The following is a 20000-nucleotide window of genomic DNA, read 5'->3' on the forward strand; positions in this document are numbered from 1 at the left end:
TTTCATATTTTCACTCTTCACACTGGGTGTTTCCAGCACAATATGAAATACACCCTGCTAATAAATAGTAATCAAGGTGACACCATGATGCGGTTTCAGATGTAATTCCACCTGGCTCAACCGCTGTATCCACTGTGGTCACCAAAGTCATGAACCAGTACCCACAATGCACCTTTCATCTGAGAACAGACGGCGGACAGATCATGGATGCTTTTGATTTGTGGAGGAGCCTGTTGAAAGGGATTGGCCTTTTGCACCCTAGGCCTGTTGCTCTCGCTCTCACTCTCTCTCATCCCCCCCCCTCTCTCTCTCTCTCTCTCTCTCTCTCTCTCTCTCTCTTCTCTCTCTCTCTCTCCCCCTCTCTCTCTCTCTCCTCTCTCTCTCTCTCATCCTCTCTCTCTCACTCTCTCTCTCTCTCTCTCTCTCTCTCTCTCTCTCTCTCTCTCTCTCTCTCTCTCTCTCTCTCTCTTTCTCTCCCTCTCCCTCTCCCTCTCTCTTTTTCTCTCTCTTTCTAAATCTCTCTCTCTCCCTTGGTCTCCCTCATTCTCTCTTTATCCCTCTCTCTCTCGCCCTCTCTTTCCCCCATCTTCTCCCTCTCTCTCTCCCTCTATTTCTCCCTCCCTCTCCCTCTCTCCCTATCGCTCTTTATCTTTCTCTATCTCTCGCCCTCTCAAACGCTTTCTCTCCCACTCCCTCCCTCCCTCTCTCTCTCTCTCTCTCTCTCTCTCTCTCTCTCTCTCTCTCTCTCTCTCTCTCTCTCTCTCTCTCTCTCCCCTATCTCTCTCTCCCTCTCTCTCTCTCTCTCTCTCTCTCTCTCTCTCTCTCTCTCTCTCTCTCTCTCTCTCTCCCCTCTCTCTCTCTCTCTCTCTCTCCCCCTCTCTATCTGGAGTGGAGTGCCATGCCAGTAGCCATGTTGGCACCCTGATAGGTGCAGGGAAGAGGTGGTGAAATGTGAAGAGCGCTCGCATGGCGGGGGATGATGTGAGAAGTGTGCTCTGCCGTCACATCGTACTGATGGAAGTGGTGCCAAATATACAACCAGCAACACTCCTCCAGTATCTCAATGAGCTACGGCTTATTGAGATACTACTAGTACTACTACTACTAGGAGCCTATTGAGATACTACTAGTACTACTACTACTACTACTACTCATACCAACTGCTAACTACTAACTACAATTACTAATTACTAATACTGCTATTATTACTACGTATACTATTACTAGTACTACTACTGCTACTACTACTACTACTACTACTACTACTACTACTCCTACTACTACTAGTACTGCTATCACTAATGATAATAACAATTATTCCGAGTCAGCCCAACACCACTAAGGGAAGGGGTGAATATTTTAAGCAGTGGATTTCAATCTCGTATCCAAAAGTCAGCCTTGCCTTACATATCATATATCATATAATATCATAAGCCATATCACGTATTGTTTCGTATCATATATTGCATTGTATCCTATGTTGTATCGCATCACGCCGTACCATGTACATCATATCATTGAAATCAGACCATATGGCCGAGAGTTTAATCCCATCCAAATAGCTGGGTCGCATTCCAAGAAGCACATACATATGAAACAATAGAAATGCTGTTCCCCTCTCCCCCCCTCTCCCCCCCCTCTCCCACCCAGACCAGTCCTGCTCAGGGCTCCCAACACCTGCTATGCACACAACAACTGGACCATTTGTGTGTTTGTGGGTTTGTGTATGTGTGTTTGTGTGTGTGAATGTGTGTGTATTTGTGTGCGTAAATCTCTTTTAAGTGTGTGTGTGTGTGTGTGTGTGTTTGTGTGTGTGTGTGTGTGTGTGTGTGTGTGTGTGTGTGTGTGTGTGTGTGTGTGTGTGTGTGTGTGCGTTTACGTTTACTTTAACGTGTGTGTGCTTGTGTGCATGTGAATGAATGAGTGCTTGTGTGCATGTGTATGTGTGTTTAATGTAAGTGAGTGAGTGAGTGAGTCATCGCGAGGTACGAAAGTGTATGCGTGTGTCTTCATACAAATTCATTTATATTTTTCGATGCTTGCTATAGTGGCGTCCTTGTTGCGCCGTTACACACTGAGACAGAGCCGGGGCGCGTGTGTGTGTGCCGTGTATCTCCACATAGAAGGCATAGCTGGAGCTAAGTGTCAAACCTCTGCTGGATGCCACGGTGTCGCCAGCCGGGCTTTACGAGTCCACATGCCTCCCGGGAGAAGATATGGAAAAAATTCTGTGCCACTGAGATTACATGGCTTCTCACCAGCCCTGGACACAATAATGCTTTAAATCCAACTGCGCCTCGTTGCTAGGATTTGGAGCTGTTGTCTTTAGAAGGAAAAAAAAAAAAAAACGTTGGCCCTGTATCTTCTTTCCATCGTAGTGCTGTTGGCCTCCAACACGACATGGCTGCTCCCCGATTGGCCTGTTTTGGAGCAGGAGAAGGAGAAGGAGACTGGAGAGAGAGTTAGAAAAGAGAAATAAAGTTAGTAAGAGTGAGTGTGTGCATATGAGTGTGCGTGTGTGTGCGCGTGTGCGTGCGTGTGTTTGTATGGGTAGGGTGTGTGTCTGTGTAGATACGAGTGTGCACTTTTGTGTCCGCATGCTTGCATCGGGTTTGGGAGATTGTATAAATGTGTGTATGTGTGTGAGAGCAAGAAAGGGAGGGAGAGAGAGAGAAAAGACAGAGGGAGAGAGGGAGAGAGAGAATGAGAACGAGAAAAAGAGGTAAAGAGAGAAAAACGAGAGAAGGGTGACGGGGTGAGAGAGGGGATTACATGGATAAACTGAAATACAACATTGGCTTGATTTCGTAATCTCTGCTCTATTGGAAGAGCCGGGGATGCAGCTGTCGGTGGAAACAGCTGCCCGCCTGAAAAGACGGATCCTGCAGAGAAGATTGAAATAATAATAACAAGTGAGACGGACACATATGCAACCTGTGAAGCATTTTGTTATCCTGAGAAAGTTTGAAAAAATGCAGCCAGTATTAAGCTGCAACTTTATTGGGCAGACACATCTGTTTCGGAAGATCAATTTATCCAAACAATGGAAAATATATTTTCTTGTGTTGTTGCTGCTTTTAAAACACATTTGGGCCATATGGAGACAATGCAATGAGACAAACATCCACAAAAATATGCGTGAATCGCAGAACGTGTTTTCTAGTGTCTGTATCAGGTGACATACTTCTGCCACGTTCAAACATACATCGGGTGCACAGACACGGAGCGGTCGACGTGGAATCCAGCAAAATGTTTATCAGACCTGAACCAAGCAATGATTTGTAGCTCTCCCTCTCTCCCCCTCTCTCCCGCTCCCTCTCCCCCGGCCTGAGGCTTTGTGGCTGGCTGCTCCTACGTCCATAAATCACCGGTAGGAACGTCTACGAGTCCCTGTGTTAGCACGCCGAGGCTCCCCTCGCGAGGTTAATCACGCTCACATCTCATCAGGCCTTTGCGCCTCAACACAAACTGATAACCAAACACATTTTTATAGGGCCCCGTGCGTGATCGCTCTTGTTGCTCAGGGGGTGAAGGCGGCCTGCGTCATTTCCAAACCAAGGGACGCAGTGTCCCACATGAAAGGGTAATCGTTCGCTGAAGGTAAAAAAGCGAGTGCTGATCCCTCATTAAGTGTGTTGGTGATGGTTACCGGGAACAAAGTGGTGTTCACCGCCTTGCTATAACAACGGATGAACAACAAACTAACACACATAGGACGCACGCTCGGGATTTTCTTAAAAGTGCTTTCCGTGACAAGAGAGGGACACAGGGAAAGATTGAGTATAAAGAGGTCTTAATTGCTCAGGAGTAGAGGGAAAGAGAGATGCACGTGTTGAACAGAGAGTACAATGGCCACCAGCATTCCCGTATCATACAGTCTGTTTGAAAGGCCTTTCGGGAATACGGAATGCTGTCACACGATGACAAGCCAATGGATGTCTCTGCATAGCGCTTGGACAGCACAAGTGCTCTTGTTTACAATCACGGGTGCGAGTCACTGTTTCTAAATTGTTTCCCTCTTTTTTTTTTTCTTCTATTCTTACAAATGCCCAACCCAGATATGTTGGAATTATGCCAAGGCACTGTCCACTACAAAACCTTCTCTAATCAAAGTGCCGATTCTTGAAACAGACAGCTGCTGTCATGTGCCTTAATTCCAATGGTTATCTGTCCCTGTGTGGCTGCCCCCCGAGCTCTTAGCTGGGCAGCTGAAGTTGCAGGAAGACAAGGGTTAGGAGTTAGTCTGCCGGGTCTGTTGGTCGAGCTGAGGTCCGTCGCCATTACAGCGAAACATCACTGACACACATCGACCAAAAGGTAGGTTGGCTTCCCTGTTACTAGATGTCAATGCTTAACAGTGTAACGGCAGATATGTATCAAACGTCTTGGCATGGAAACATTTATGAAATTACGGATGAATGCTACTGTCTTTTAGTTTAATTGGATTAATGCAAACACTTGTAAATAACATTTCTGGTATCAGGGTTTCAAAGGTTTCGTAAAAGATTTTTGTTGTTTAAGGAATCCTCATCAAGTATATGAATGCATTAAAAAATGTAAGGAGCAATTTTAAAGCTTGATTATTAGACATTTTCATTAAAAACTGAACCAAGGACACTCTCTTCAGTTCATCCGCTTAGTTTATCCACTTACATTTTTCTCGTACCCACCCATGCAGAGAGAGACAGCATTCTTGAAATGCTTCAGTGGAGGGAATAGATCAGAATATCTAAATGTATATCCCATGAAGGTCTCCTGGGTTATTGTATGTTCGTCTGTCCATCTATTCCTGGGCGAGGGGGCAGCTGCTCCGGTGGTCTGAGGCAGAAAAAATACCAACTGTTACATTCTGTTAAACACAGGCTGTTCTTCTGATTCACGGCCATACGTGACACTAAGAGCACTTTCTGTATGTAAAGCGCTACCAATATCCCGACATAGTTAAGGCTGTGGAGGGGATGTATGATATATCGTCCTCATGATAAACTGAGTCAAAGGATATGGCTGTCTATATGAGAAACATCAAATATTGGCCAAGAAATGCATTGACATGTTTGTTAATCAGTCATGTCTAGAAGACCTCTCATTGGCAGAGGCTATGAGTCATGATACATGTTATAACACATAACATGTATTATTGGTGGGAGGGGATTGCGCTGGAGAAATTCAAGTTTTTGTTTAGTCATATCCTTGCCTTCAGTCCCCCGTACTAAATTATAATGCAGTAATTATAGTGAGCAGGGCTAAATGTCTTGGGGTGAAAAGAGGATTCATAAGTAGCTTATCTGACCCAACAGTTGACCGACTTGAAAGTATGAGGTTCGAAAAGTGACTTATGACTTAATTTCACCTCTTCCCATCTCTGCCATGAATGCCATTGAAACTGCCAAACACGCTCAATACGGTTGGCTGAAAGCTACCAACCCGTACGCTGTATTCATCTATGAACTAGGAGGTATGACAACTCTCCATATCGATATTGACTTTCCACTTCAATCGGAGTACGAAAAATCGACCTGATATATTCCTCTGCCTGAACCAGATGTGATTGATCCTGCGGCTACGGCCGTAGAGCTGGCAGACTTCTAGAGCTATGGAGTTTTCGGGGAAGGGTCTCTTATCCAAAGGGTCCAACCAAAGGACCCTAGGGACTGCTTAAATACATCCTCATGGTTTCCTTCACTGGTGCACCCCTGTCTGAAAGAACCACCAGATAACTTTGTGGAGGTCGTGAGCCAGACTTAGCGTTGGGGTTAGACAAAGTCCAGCCAGACGACGTACCAGTGGAAAGAGGATGACTTGGAGGGGAGGTAGAGTGAATCGCCAGGGTGCTGTGAGCTTTCCTTCAAACCACAGGGTCGGGGATAGGGGGGTGTTGCTTAAAGTACCAGTTGGGGGACGGGGGTGGGGACAAACAAATATTCCCCCTGCGGTCTTGCACCTCAACAAATGGCGAGAGGCAGTGTGGCGAAGACAGTGTTGTCAACACTTATTCTGGCCAGGAATTAGAAGTCATTCAAACGCTTCAGAGTTTGAATGAAAGAAAAGAATAACTCAAATCGATGACATTGTGATGTTGTAGGAACCAACGCGATTGAGTTGATTGTAGTAAATGTTGGTTAACTAATAGATGGAAAAAAGAAACAGAGAACAGAGAACAAAATGTCTGCGACCAGACAGTACACATTTCCACAGGTGGATGTCTGGAGATAGTTCTAGTCATTTAGCCAATGGAAGAGATTTTTTTTGTCAGTATAATAATGCCATTTTGAAACTGAAAGGGAGTTGTTACAAAGCAATTTGTTACCTGACTTATATGCGCTGCCTCAGGTGTCAAGAATGGGGGAAGGGTGTGTGTGCAAAGGGTAGAAAGGAAAAGCCAGGCATGTTCAAACAAAGACATGCAGTGGAATAATCTGTGCTTCTCTGTGACGTTATATACACTCTCGCTCTGATTTACCATTAGAGGCACGTTTGTTAAAGACCTCCAAATACAACAGAGAAGCAGCCTGTTATTTAGAAGGAGAGATGTGTTCATTGAATAAAGATGTTTATCTCCGACACACACACACACACACACACACACACACACACACACACACACACACACACACACACACACACACACACACACACACACACACACACACACACACACACACACACACACACACACACACACACACACATGCACACAGGTAGAAGCCAGGTCAGAGGTCAAATGGCCCTGAAACCTCACCATGAAGGCTGCGTGGCTCAGAGCCTTCTGATCCACGCAGCCTTCTGTGTGCCGTTCGCCATTTATTTTACCCATCATCCCTCATCAGGCCGCTGTGACCCCGTGACCCCAGGGCTAGGGTTACCTGTCAGTTGATTGTCTATTCACCGGGCGGCCTGGCCTCACCGCTGTGTCAACAACAGTTGCTCCTGTGAAAGCAGCGGAAGGAGGTGGTGAGAAGCTCCGTTCTGTGTGGTTAGAAGTTAAGGCAACAACAAAACAAGGCTCAAACAAAAACAGGGATCGTACGCGTTCTGAAGTCTGATGCTGGATTTCTCTTTCTCTCTCGAACCGTTGATACACTTTGCGTGTGATAATCCCTGATTGCTCAGCGACAAAGATCCAAAGAACAGAGTAGAACCATTCATAGCTGCCTACCGAGAGGAACCAAGAACAACATTTGGTTGCGTCCCCCCCCCCCCACCCCGCCCCTTTGCTCTGTCAGGTATCAATCAAGGTCCCGTAAGTGGGATCCTTGAGTGAAGATGCTATCCGTGCCGCCCCATATACACCAACACCACGGCTTCTCTTATCTCTCCGGATAACAGAGGGGATGCCAAAGCCCTTCTCCAACTCCCTCTCTCTGAAACTCTGAAACTCTCTGAAACTCTCTGAAACTCTCTCCGTCTCTGCACCAATCGGTATGCGCTACTGGCCGGTTCACTTCAGTCAAAGACTTTATTTTTAAAAGGGAAAAGGTTCCAGATGATTTGGTTCCCTGTTTAAAAGTTGATAAGTGTATCTCTTAGTTTAGCGCTGTGTAGTTGAGGCTTAGGCCGCGGAGCATGCTCGGACTGATTTCAATCTCTGATGTTATCTGGCCTCACAGGCAACATGAAACACGTCTCCGTTGACAAATCTCCATCGGCATGAAATTAAATGAAAATTCAGAAGCACGGAGCTGCCGTTTCGCTGAGATGCACTTTTTCAACTGCTTTTTTGAAACTTTAACGTTCTCAAATCAACATTTGAAATTGTTTGTGGCGCTTCATGGTTTGGCAGCGCTCCAGAAAACCCTCAACCCATCATACCAACGTTTTAAACGTCTCAGTACAAATGACGGATAAAAGCCTTTTTTTTTTGTTTTTGGTCTTTTCTTTTAATGGGATTTACAAGAGTGAAATACGAAGTCCCTGTGAAGAGTTGTCTGGGCCGGTTTGCTGGTTTCCTCCCGACCACAGTGTGATGGGCCTAATAACAAAAACAAGCATTCTGGTGGGCTTCAGGTCCCACAGTGTGAGCACTTTAATGGGGAACATGTGGCGCGGCCAGACACACAGTCATGGGGAAACCCAATACCACCACCACTCCTCCATTTTCCCCTTTTTCTCCTGCTTCATCCAGCCCTCCTTTGCTGTCCTTTTCTTCTTTCTCTCTGTCTCTCTGACGCTCGCTCGATCGCTTGCTATTCTTCTTCTGTTTTTCTTTGGGCAACAACACCTAGTATACGTTTAAGGTAGACATAATGGGGATAGAGAAGTAAAGTCTTTATTTTCAGGGGAACGTTAAGCTGAGAGGTTCCCCTCCTGTTTTCTTTGTCCTCTGTCAGGCCGCATGTGTTCCTCTCAAAAATAAAGTTAGTTCTTTGCTCGGTTATAGATGGTTTTAGACAGCTTGCTCAACAGTAGCCGAGTCATCCGATTCACTTTTCTATTGGAGCAAGCAGTTGATTTAACATATACTTAAACATATACTACATTCTTATATATATATATATATATATATACACACTTCAAACGTATAATTCTCCAGTTATCTGTGTCCAGTTGAATCTAGTACAGCACAGGCACATTCACACCCAAAACACACACACACACACACACACACACGCACACACACACACACTCACACTTTGAGAAGATACATATGCATTTTTGCAAGGTAATGCAACGCAATATACTGAGAGAGCGAGAGGGGGAGAAAGGGGTCTTTCTTTGCTATCAGGCTCAACAGACCATCCAGAAGGGGGGGGGGGGGGGGGCTTTCATGTGAAGAATTCATCCTGATCACCCACCTGGATCAATTCACTGTTTGCTTCATCGGGCTGACTTTCAATAATGCCAAACTCACATAAGGGCCGTAGTAAGAGACATTTTTTTAATTTTGTCAGAAACAATAGACAATTGCTAGCGGTATCAACCCATGTCTGATTCTGTTGCCTCGGTGTGAAATTGAGCACAACCCAGCCCTTGTTTTGGCTGTGTTGTGCTTACTACTTACTATCACTACGACTCTGGCTCTGGTTATCAATTGAAATGTCTTAGCAAACACATTTTAGTTGCTGTACCTTATTTGACTCAAGCAAACAAAATGGTATATTTTTCATCTATTTTTTTACAGGAAAGGATGTCCAGCGATCCTGAAAATGAAAGATGCAAGAGGTAATTACGTTTTAATTACAGTGTGCTGTCAAAAACGAACTTCAAGATGGCAGCTGTGATACGGGGAGGAAGGGTCATGCTTTGGGGACTGGGAGCTGGTGGTCACAGGGTACAATCATAAAGCCCTACAACACACCAACCAAGCCTCCCCAAATTAGCAGAACACACGGTGTAAAGGTAGCGGTCCCAGGGGGGAATGAAGCTGGCAAACTGGACCTAGTGTGACTGAGGCCCAGTGACCAGCGAACAACAATCCAAGCGTTCCACTTGCCCCCCCCCCCCCCCCCCCCCCCCCCCCCCCCCACACACACACACACACACACCCTCCCCCCATTTAACCAAAATATACCAGCCCCGCATCGACAGGCTCCTCTGAGCACCTTCACAGCGACTGAAAGATTGCTCACACAATGTGTGTGCCCATAAAAACAGAGCCGGCATGAACATAGAGTAAAGTAGTAACAACTGTCTGGCCGGGCTTTACTTTATTTTATCTTACGGAGAGTTTACACTGGAGTTTAATTTCCGATGCTGTAAAGCATGCACATGATGGGACACTATGGTGGAGGAGAACACTGGGGATACCGTTCGACAGACGCAACACGTGGTCCCTCGGTCGGAATGCCTGCAGTCGGAGGGCCACAGAATGTGTCTTGAGAACGAGAGCAAATAATCCTGTGTGCCTTGCAGATGGCGTGGCCGTGCAGCAGCTGTGCAAATGAAAGACAGTGTCGTTTGAGAAGTGAGAGAGATGGAAAGTTGGCTGCAAACGGGAAAAAAGAGTAGCATACAAGTGTCTGACTGAAAAGTGTAATGGAAAAACGAATAGAGCACACAGAGCCTCAGAGGAAACAATTCAGAGCTACTTTCTATGTTGAAAGCCTGTGGAACACACAATATCTAGGCGATGTATTGTTCACATGTCTCTATAACATTATGCTTTCTGTCGAGTTTGGATGTAATTAAACAATTCAACAGCATACATTATTAGAATGTCAATACACTGAAAAGCGAAGCATATTTCTTATTGCTAATAAGTTAACCTTTTTTATGAAACCCCCTAATGATAATCACATCGGAGTAGTCAGAGAGAGTCCCATGAAGTGATGTCATGCATGATTGAATAGTTGTAAATGTTTGTATTAAGCGCTATTGTGTTAAGTGAGAAAACGTAATTGGAGGCGTGATTCGCACACACAAATCAGTTTTTTCCGCCAGGCCATATGCTTTTTCAGATCAAGGGATCAAAACAGGACATTTAACGACGAAAGCTTTGAGATGCAAAAAATATGTATTTACTGATCTACTGCATTAGGTCAGAGTGACCAAAAATATTTAAAACACTTATAAATAAATACCAATAAATCAAATCATACATCAGGTCCTGAATATGAACACCTGATCCTGAGCCCTACATCCACCACAGCCATAACGCCGCTACATTGTTTGCGGTGGAGGACAACTTTCCATTGAACTCGTCCTGGTAATTGCCGCTACATGTAAATACGAAGTGGTTAGTGAATAATTGCTCTTTCATTGGTGAACAATCACCCCCGGAGCCCCCTGTGTCTCCACCTCAGACCCCGCCCCTTGTAGGGCCGCCCTGAAGACAGGCAGGGCCCCCTTTTCAATGACAGTGCTTTGGGGGGGGAAAGGATACGAATTTTTGCTCTAATTCCCCGCAGCCACCACGTCGATGAGAAGCAGTCGAGGATCTCCATTCTAACTGAATGGATTGGTATGGGGAGAAGCGGACCTCAAACCTCGGCTAAGCGGCAGCTTTGGAACTGTATCACGTTGACCATGGTGTTCCTCTCGCTGCTGTCCCGACCAGGTAAGAGGAGCGCCGTCCTGCCCGCTTTGCGCCCCGGGTCTGCGGGTCCTCACGCAGCCTTCACCCGCACGGAGCTCCAAACTTTGGTTTTGTTTGTTTATCCGCAGAAGTCGCGTCCCTGGATACAAACGCGTTATTATCGCGTCGTTACACCTTGTGTTTTGGAATAACGCATTTTCTTTTCTTTATATCATCGAATCGTCAGGTTGCGTGGAGCGTAAAGGCTTGTGGAGAAGTTGCTCCGTTCGGGGACAACAGTTGAATAGCTGCTAGCTTTTTGCGCAAAACCATACAGAGCCCGAGTCCTTTTACGGACAATCAACTTGGCGCTCCTTGTTTCTCCTAACTAGAAAACGGCCGCACATTAGAGATCGATGAAGCCCCACGTATGTCTACGGAGTAAACAAAGTTTCACCCAAACTTTTTGGATGAGTTTCATAAAGTTTGTGCTTCACTTCTCCTGGTTAGCCTAGCCTGATAGCACGTCCTCTGACCACGGCAGTCCGCTGAGACCAGCAGGCTACGTTGAACCGATCACGCCGAGTCCGCGGGATAGCTTGAACAAAGTATGCATTTGAGCAATTGCACACAATTCTGCTTGGTTTAAAAACAATCCAATTTCTGTCGCCTCGTTCCTGCTCCGTTCCTGAGCATGCATGGTGTCCAGTCCTCTCGGCCTCTGACTGAGCGTGTTGGTTTAACTTTTTAAAAGCACTACTTCATGCAAAACCCTCGTTGTTGTTTTTTTTAAATGCGTGCTGTGCACGATGGATCCACATTGTTGCATTGCTTTGCGGCATGTTACTTAAAACCTTATAACGTAGCAGCTTCACAAACCAAGTTGCGGTAAATGCAACAAAACAATGCACTACAAAGCCTCAAGTCACTGGCGGTGCACATTTTTCCAATGGGCATCGGTGGAGATGGAGATGCTATTTCGATTGCTAGACTGCGTTCTAGTTTAGTGACACATGGAGCAAAACAAATGCATGTATTTAGAGATGTGACCCGTCTAAACTCACCCTCTGCGCACCCATTCTTTTATAATCAAGATATTTTTAAATAATCAATCAAAACTCTCTAGGGGCAGACTATAGAAGTGGGTTGGGTAGTGAAGTTTGTTTTCCCTCGTTGTAAGGCCCTTTTCTCTCTATTACCCAAAGCTGATATGAAAGTTTCATAGCAGATACATTTAATGTTAGATAGATGTATGATTTTTGATATTGGTCCATAGCCTGGAATTTCCAGAAGTGCCTGTCTGAGAGTTGAGTAAAGAGACCTGTTGATTCAGGAGGGCTGGTGGAATTCAGAGGACTGGTGTGAGATGCCTCTTAAGGTACCCCCTTTGCTCCTGAACTCATCACGATCACATCACCATTCATCCCAAATGTAGCTTGGTGAGAAAGGGATAAAAACAATCCCACAAGCATCTATTTATCTCCCTTTTTTCTTTGTTATTGCCCAAAAAGTGAAGCCTGGTACATCTCTGAGGCCACTGGGGCAGACATTGAAGCATCCTTTGCAATAAGCGTTTCCAAAGCAGTTGCAGCCAGATCAATACCATCTGTTTCTATTCCAAACCAATTTTAAACGTCAAATAGTTTTTTGTTCGATGGAAAACATATTCTATGCCCCTAGTACTTCCAGATCTTTTTAAAATGCTGTCCAAAGCAACAGTCGGGCTCCTATCTTTCCACAGTATACACACTACCTCGTAGCCATGATGCTGCAGCCCCCACCTACCGCCCAGCTGTTTAGCCCCTTAGTCAATAAACACGTTGCTGTTTTTTGTTCCAAGATTCCTTAATGCTGGGCCTGTGAGTTTCCTTCCACACCCGAGCTCAATGGCGTTTGGTCCATTTTAATGGACTTGTATTGCCTCAGCAACAGCCAAACCACATTCAACACCCCAAGGCAAACTACACAGGTTGATTTCCTCCTGCAGTAGGGCTCCATGTTATTTCTTTGAGGGCTAGTTTGGGGAAATAAGCTCTGACTGACTCAAGACGCTGCTTCCTAGACTGGTCTAAAGGCCGTGTGTGGGCTTGCGTGTCTAAACCTTTATAGCTCTCCCGTGGAAGATAAAGTCAATAGTGGAAAGTTTCTCTGTACTGCGTTTTAAACTTCACTGTGGTCAAGTTCATTTCTGTAGTGAATAATGGTTTAAAATATCTGTATTAATTGGATAAGCATTTTGAGCTAAACGTAGACAAAAAGGAGCAGTTTCTTTCTATATTCCTAAAACTTTTTAATGTTATTGTTTTATGATACGCTGCAATCCTCAAGTGGAGATCCCAATCTCATCAATCTCATCTCCTTGATTTTCCAGCTCACTGCCAGCAGTGTCGGATCCAGCGCTGCAACGCAGACTACGTGGCCTCCACGTCGCCCTCTGGTGGCCTGCAGGAGGAGATGCCCCCAGATGTGGATTACTGTATCGCCCTGCGGGCCTACGCCCAGTGTACCCGGAGGCAGGCCCGCGGTTGCCGGGGCAACCTCGTGTACCACTCCGCGGTGTTCCGCATCAAGGAGCTCTTCTCCCAACACAACTGCTCAAGCGATGGGCCCACCTCCCCGGCCAAAGCCCCCAGCACGGCCAAGCCCGCCGTCTCGGAGCGCTGCGACTACGAGAGCCGTGCCCTGGGGTCGGGCTCCGGCGGCCAGCAGAAGAAATACGCCCACTGTGGATTATTCGGGGACCCTCACTTGCGGACGTTCCGGGATGAGTTTCAGACCTGCAAGGTGGAGGGGGCGTGGCCTCTGATTGACAACCACTACCTGTCGGTACAGGTGACCAACGTCCCCGTCGTCCTGGGGTCCAGCGCCACGGCAACCAGCAAGGTGAGGACCGGCCGTCGGGTTGGGAGCTAGGGGGTTCTCTGGGTTTCGTGGTTCTGTTGGTTCTCCAGTTTGTTGGGAAACCGTGGAGCTTATGTGTGTTTCCAATATTTCAATTATACAAGGATATGGACTCTGGGCCAAACGGCTTGCAGATGCGTTTTCTGGATTCAGTTGTGGCTGTTGTGAAATGATCTGGTAGTTGGTGGGCAACGTAAACAAAGTCAGCTTTCAGCTAAGTAGAGGAACAATTATTTGTTATTTTGTTATTATGATTATTATATCGCTTTTAGTTTTGCCGTAGACGAGGCAAAGGAGTGTAGGTTTCAACAAAGGACCATTGTGTGGGCTTATAAGGCAATAGGACTTTTTAAGAATTAGAAATATGAGTGTGGGTGGTCTTAATACCCCCCCCCCACAGCGACACGCAGCACTGAGACTGCATAGTTTGCTAAAGATATCACCAGTTGGTGAAATAAAATAAAGTCTGTCGTGACTTTGATCCAAGAACTCATTCTGATCACCAACTACCTCACCAAGAACTGAGTCCACCTACCAATGCATTGTAGGACATATAGTTACTCAGCAAGCCCTGTGGTTTAGTAAGGGTTTACTTGCTGGTGGATTTGACCTTATCGTCATTTATGAACTTCTTGAACGTCTCTCGTTTGAACTTCTTGGACTTTTATGTGTGTTCTCTAGATGGTATGATGGAACATTAGACATTAATAATTGGTATTTTTAAAGAAATGTTGCCAGTTGCCAGCTCGGATACTGTCGGAACTCTTTGAGACCCTTCCAACTGTCAATACTAGTCCCTTATCAATCTGCAACTACTTAAGTTCTCCCATCTCAGCAGTTCCTTAGATCCACTGGGAGTGGAGAGAAGAGAGTGCTTTAGTGGTGTTGAATCGCAGATATGCTTGAGTGCTTTGCCTCTTTACACATGGGTGGTCATATGGAAGTGATTAACATGCGCTCTTACATTTTACATCGCTGATAGAAAGTGGAAGTCGGCCTCCCCCCCGGTCAAATAATTAACCGGCCCTTTTTTGTGTCAATATGGAATGATAAAAAATATGAATAATTAGATAGAAAGTCCTAATCTTTTTGTCTCATGAAGTCATTGCTGAATACATTGTGCCTCTCTTTTAACCTCGGGGCATTGAACTATGCATGCTTGCATGGTAAAAATACACACAAATAATTATTTCCACAAAGTGTAGTACATCAAAATAATGTTCTACAATCTTCAGATGATCAGGATATCTTTGTAGTGCTTAGTTGCAATCTAATCTAGAAACCACTGCATGCAATCCCCTTTCTACATTGGCCACACATCAGAGATGCATCCCAGTCACTAAGTCTTCAGCATGAAACATGGTGGGCCGGTGAACTGTGGCTTAGGTAGGTCTGGAGGAGAACCCCCATAATAATAGAGGCTGTACAGCTGAGTTCTCTGCCCAGATATAGGCCCATTCCCCCTTACTGCTGAGGCACCTTCTTCTGACAAATCTACTTGTTGTAAGTGGCTTTGGATAAAAGCGTCTGCTAAAGGCCCTAAATGTGAATCCCCCACCCACGACACTGCATCTGTAAACTTGTCCAAAGTCACCTTTTTCAAGTTTACAAGTTTCATATTTTTCATTCGACCCAGGCTAGAATACTAATTGAAGTCAGCCTTTGCCGAGCACATTGTCAGCAGAGTAAAGTGTGTTGATTTATGGAGCTGTTAGCCTGGAGACCGTCATCTCCTTGTTTGATCCGGCACCCGGCGAAGAATTATGGACTCCGAACTATCATTTACGACATTATTAGGAATTTGCCCAAGATAAGATTGGAAAGAGGTTTCCCAGCCACAAGACGCACATTTATGACTGCCATGCGGTTCATTTGCCCTCTGCATGTTTGGTTAAGACTTCAAATAGAGCGTGTCCTCTGGTGCTCTTGTGTATAAAGGCTTCTAATGCCTCTGTGAACCTGTGTGCCTACAGCCCTCAGATTGCATGCTCGTGGAGATCACTTCCACTTGAGAGAATTGAGCTTTTGAATCATGGGATTCCAAGTATAATTTATACATACGAGTACTTGCTCCCATTAGAACATTGGTTAACTGATGCCACACTGTGGCCGAAAGCGGTACTGCAAGTTATTGCTAGTAGTCAGCAGTGACGTTGTTTCCTAGCCAAAAAATTAAGCTCTGAACCATATACATAACTGTGACCTGAACCACCAGTGCAACCGATTCAAACAGTGAGAAGTTCACCACACTTTAACCCAATAAATAACACCTCCCGTCTCCCTGTTTCCAGATCACCGTGATCTTCAAGTCTTACCAGGGCTGCACGGAGCAGAAAGTGTACCAGGCCACCACGGAGGACCTCCCGTCGGCCTTCCAGGACGGCACGCGCAGTGGCGGCGGCGGCGAGAGCGGCAGCCTGGTCATCGTGGAGCGCGGCGGCACGGGCCGGCAGGTGAAGATCCAGGCGCGCTACATCGGCACGTCCATCATCGTGCGCCGGGTGGGCCGCTACCTGACCTTCGCCATCCGCATGCCCGAGGACCTGCTGGACTACTCCGAGCGCGACGACGGCGGCCTGCAGCTCTGCCTGCACGGCTGCCCGCGCAACGAGCTCATCAAGGAGCACTCGCTGGGCCGGCCGGGGCAGCACCCCCGGGTGGCGGTCCCGGGCCCGGGGCTCGGCCCGCCGCACCAGAGCTACACGGTGGAGCGCGCCACGGCCCGGTGCCGCGAGACCCTGCAGGTGGAGGACGTGTACTTCCAGTCGTGCGTGTTCGACCTGCTGACCACGGGGGACCCCGAGTTCTCCCTGGCGGCGTTCGGGGCCCTGGAGGACCTGAAGGCTCTGCCGCCCAGCCGGCTGAGGCAGAACTCGCCCAGGACTCCGCGGCTGAAGAGCGGGGGGGCGTGGCCGGGGCCGCCGTCGGCCACACGGCCCTCCCTGCTCTCCGCACTCCTGGTGCTCCTCGCTATCCTGCTCTGGTAGAGGAGGAGGAGGAGGAGGAGGAGGAGGAGGAGGACGGCAGTAGGCGCCGGTAGAGACGTAAACAAGACGGAAAACAAACGATCCTAAGGAAAAGAGGAAACGGGAGCGGAGGCGACGTCAGCTTGGGGAACGAGTGTCATGAATCTCTAACGTGGTGTTCATATCATTTCAAGTCCGTTTTTTTTAATTTTTATTTCCAGTTGCTGTGATTTTGAAGGATTTAGCACTCGCCGAAAAAAACGCCATTCCATTCAACTTTTTGTTGTTGTGTGCGTTAGCGTGTGTATTCAAACATGTGTCACTTCATTTTGAGTAGGAGCTTGAATATTAACGGTGATGTTGCGTTGTGTTTGTGTGGGTTCTGTTCTCTAAAAAGTTCATTCGCTCGGTGTAGGGGTCGAGGGCGGAAGGAAGCGTGAGAAAATGTGAACTTACAGTCTGTCGGTGCGCTGTCCACAGGGCAGCCAATCGGAGGGGTTCATTTTGTAAATAACTTTTTTTTAACTGACAACACAAAACTGTGCACACGTTTCAGCATTTCATGTGTTATTTGATGATATTCAAGTATTTCTTTTTGGGATATTGCATCCTAAATAATCCAGTCATGTAATGCAGCACTTATTACACTACCATGTTCCGCTTGTATTTTCGTCAGAATGTTTTCCGAGAATTATTTTCTTTCCCAGGATCCAACAACAATACATAAATACTACCTATATAATAGATGATGTTTGAGTCTTTTTCATCAAGATTTAATTGTGTGTGTAAGATGCCGTTCAGTGAAACACTCCCTCTTCAAGCTGCTTAGCTTCCAGTAAAAAAAAAACAAAGCAAAATCTCTATATAATAATATATTGAATGTGTGTATATATGTGTTTTATATTGTGTACATTTGCCTGTGTATAGTTTTTAACTGTATGGTTTTACAGTTGTTTGTATATGTACTTAGGTTATTTTGAGTTCTTGTAAGAGAAATTAAACTAATATGTGTTGTACCTCATCTGTAATTTTCTGTAATAAAATGGTGGATACTCCAAACTATGCTTCTTGTACATATTTGAAATTATTTATTAAATGGGCTGCATTTATAGAGTGCTTTGTAAAGCAGTGGCCACTCAAAGAGCTTTACAATATTGGCTAACATTCACCCATTAATGCACACATTCACACCGACGGCGGTGTCAGCCACGCAAGGCGACAGCCAGCTCGTCGGGAGCAGGTAGGGTGAGGGGTCTCGCCCAGGGACACCTCACCCTTCAGCTAGGAGGGGCCGGGGATCGAACTATAAACCTCCCAGGTACCAGCATTCCCGCTCTGCCTCCTAAACCACATTTAGCTATAGTTAACATCAAATTTTTCAATAAGTTCCTTTTGCCGTATCAATACGATGCTCTGCGTGTTGGGCCGCAGAACCAGTCTCGACTCCATGGACCTGACCGGGCGTCCGTGGATAGAATTGAGTGAACAAATCGCATCAACGCAGGATCGGAAAGTGACGGTTGACTAGACGCTTTTAAGCACTTTGTGGATCAAAATAGCAATTTAACTCTGAAGTGTTCAGGGAACTCCAATTAGTCACACAGCGGTTTTTATTGTCCAAATCCCGCTGTTTCTCGGGGGTTCGTCCACGGTCACAGCCCCTTTCACCCAGCCACATCACTTCAACTTCTCAAAAGAAAAAGCCCAGCTACTAAGCCATGTGATGGGGGGGGGGATGACAGGAAGGGAATGGCGTGTCCCTCCCCGCTCTCACCATTTGCTGTTGCATCCTTAGCACATACCAGATGGTCTAAATCATGTCGTCTGCGGGTGACTGTGCTTCATCACTCCTTATTCCCAATATCAAGAGGAGGGGAGAGAGAGAGGAGGGAGGTAATTGCGAAACGGTGGTAAAAGCTGTCACTTGCAATCTCGTCTGAAGGAAGCGACGCGAGGCAGGCAGACTGCTAGTTAACACACTTGACGGCTATACAGCCTCAATTGGGCCTTTTAATGGTTGTGTTCCACCACTGCTTGTCCTCGCATTTACGACACACGTCAAACCTCCCCCCTCAAACCTCTATCATTTTTCATCCCCTAAATGCTGTAATTGTAGTTTTGCATATTTCAAGGCGGTAAACTGTTTGGGTTTGTGTTTTGCCTGTGTGTGTGTGTGTGTGTGTGTGTGTGTGTATAAGAGAGAGTGTGTGTTCATAGTAAACAAAGCTTAAAAGCTTCAGGCTATGTCTTGATTAATGTCATGTTTGAGATGCAGTTTATCCGACGACACTGTCACAGGCACAACAACTAACCTCGTCTCACCCGGGTGTGAAAGTGGGCAGTAATACCCCTAAAGGGCTTCCTCTTTCCTGACGACAAGCAAATCTCTCTCTCTCTCTGTCTTCTCTGAGATAATCTCCATCAGAGGAAAAAGTTACACGTTGTTATAAACACACACACCAAGATCAAACCACTTCACACCCTTGGCATCCTCTCGTATAGTTTACAGAGTTATAGACAGAGCACACGCGTCAATATTTCATTAAGAAGAGCAGCTTTTACTTGCTCGGGGGATGGATTTGCTGGCACCTGCTCAAGCCCCTATAGACTGCGGTCAACCTCTCTTTATGAGCCTCCCTGACTTCACTTTCTCCTGTAAACAAGGACAATTACCGAGCTAATGAGTTGAGGGGGGGAAAAACCCTTCTTGAGTGATTGATACTCTCAATGGGTGAATTAATTCGATATTAATAGAGCACTTGGCAAAGGTAAATAGATAGTGGTGTGTGAGTCCTCTCCCTGATTGATACGGGCTAGATGGATGGCTGTCTTAATACAAGGTGTTACTTTAGAGTAGATGAGACCCTGGTAGATGATGATAGACTTTGAGATTACAAGGTCAAACGTTCCGCTTATCTGCTCCCGCGTGGTAGCATGTAATGGGCGCAGGCGCTTCTTCTTTCACCATTTGGGCCGGCGCAGGAGCAGCAAATTGAAACAGAAAATGCTCTCCACGTTATCCACTTGATTACTTATCAGGTGACATAACCGCATGGCTGTTGGATGTGCACACAGAACACATTGTGTTATTGTGTTTTACGGCGTTCCATCTGAGGTAGTGGTTTTAAAATGAAGTTGTGTGACAACGGCACAATTATCAGTGTGTAGTTATCTTGTTCGAG

At 46.2% G+C, this 20000-nt stretch overlaps 1 protein-coding gene across 1 annotated transcript; it reads left to right on the forward strand.

Annotated features, from left to right (window-relative positions):
* Positions 1-4011: 4011 nt before the first annotated feature.
* On the forward strand, positions 4012-18006 carry rgmd (RGM domain family, member D). The gene is made up of 5 exons (XM_056604697.1): positions 4012-4317; positions 9119-9159; positions 10845-10993; positions 13323-13834; positions 16144-18006. The coding sequence occupies exons 2-5, from the start codon at positions 9125-9127 to the stop codon at positions 16837-16839; spliced, it is 1392 nt and encodes a 463-aa protein (XP_056460672.1). The 5' UTR covers positions 4012-4317; positions 9119-9124; the 3' UTR covers positions 16840-18006.
* Positions 18007-20000: the final 1994 nt, after the last annotated feature.

Source organism: Gadus chalcogrammus, chromosome 12 (genome assembly GCF_026213295.1).
Source record: "Gadus chalcogrammus isolate NIFS_2021 chromosome 12, NIFS_Gcha_1.0, whole genome shotgun sequence".
Lineage (NCBI taxonomy): Eukaryota > Metazoa > Chordata > Actinopteri > Gadiformes > Gadidae > Gadus > Gadus chalcogrammus.

Coding starts and splice junctions, on each gene's coding strand:
- rgmd (XM_056604697.1), top strand. CDS start 9,125: ATGTCCAGCGATCCTGAAAATGAAAGATGCAAGAG. Junction 9,160..10,844: donor GAAAATGAAAGATGCAAGAG/GTAATTACGTTT, acceptor AATTCCCCGCAG/CCACCACGTCGATGAGAAGC. Junction 10,994..13,322: donor CTCGCTGCTGTCCCGACCAG/GTAAGAGGAGCG, acceptor TTGATTTTCCAG/CTCACTGCCAGCAGTGTCGG.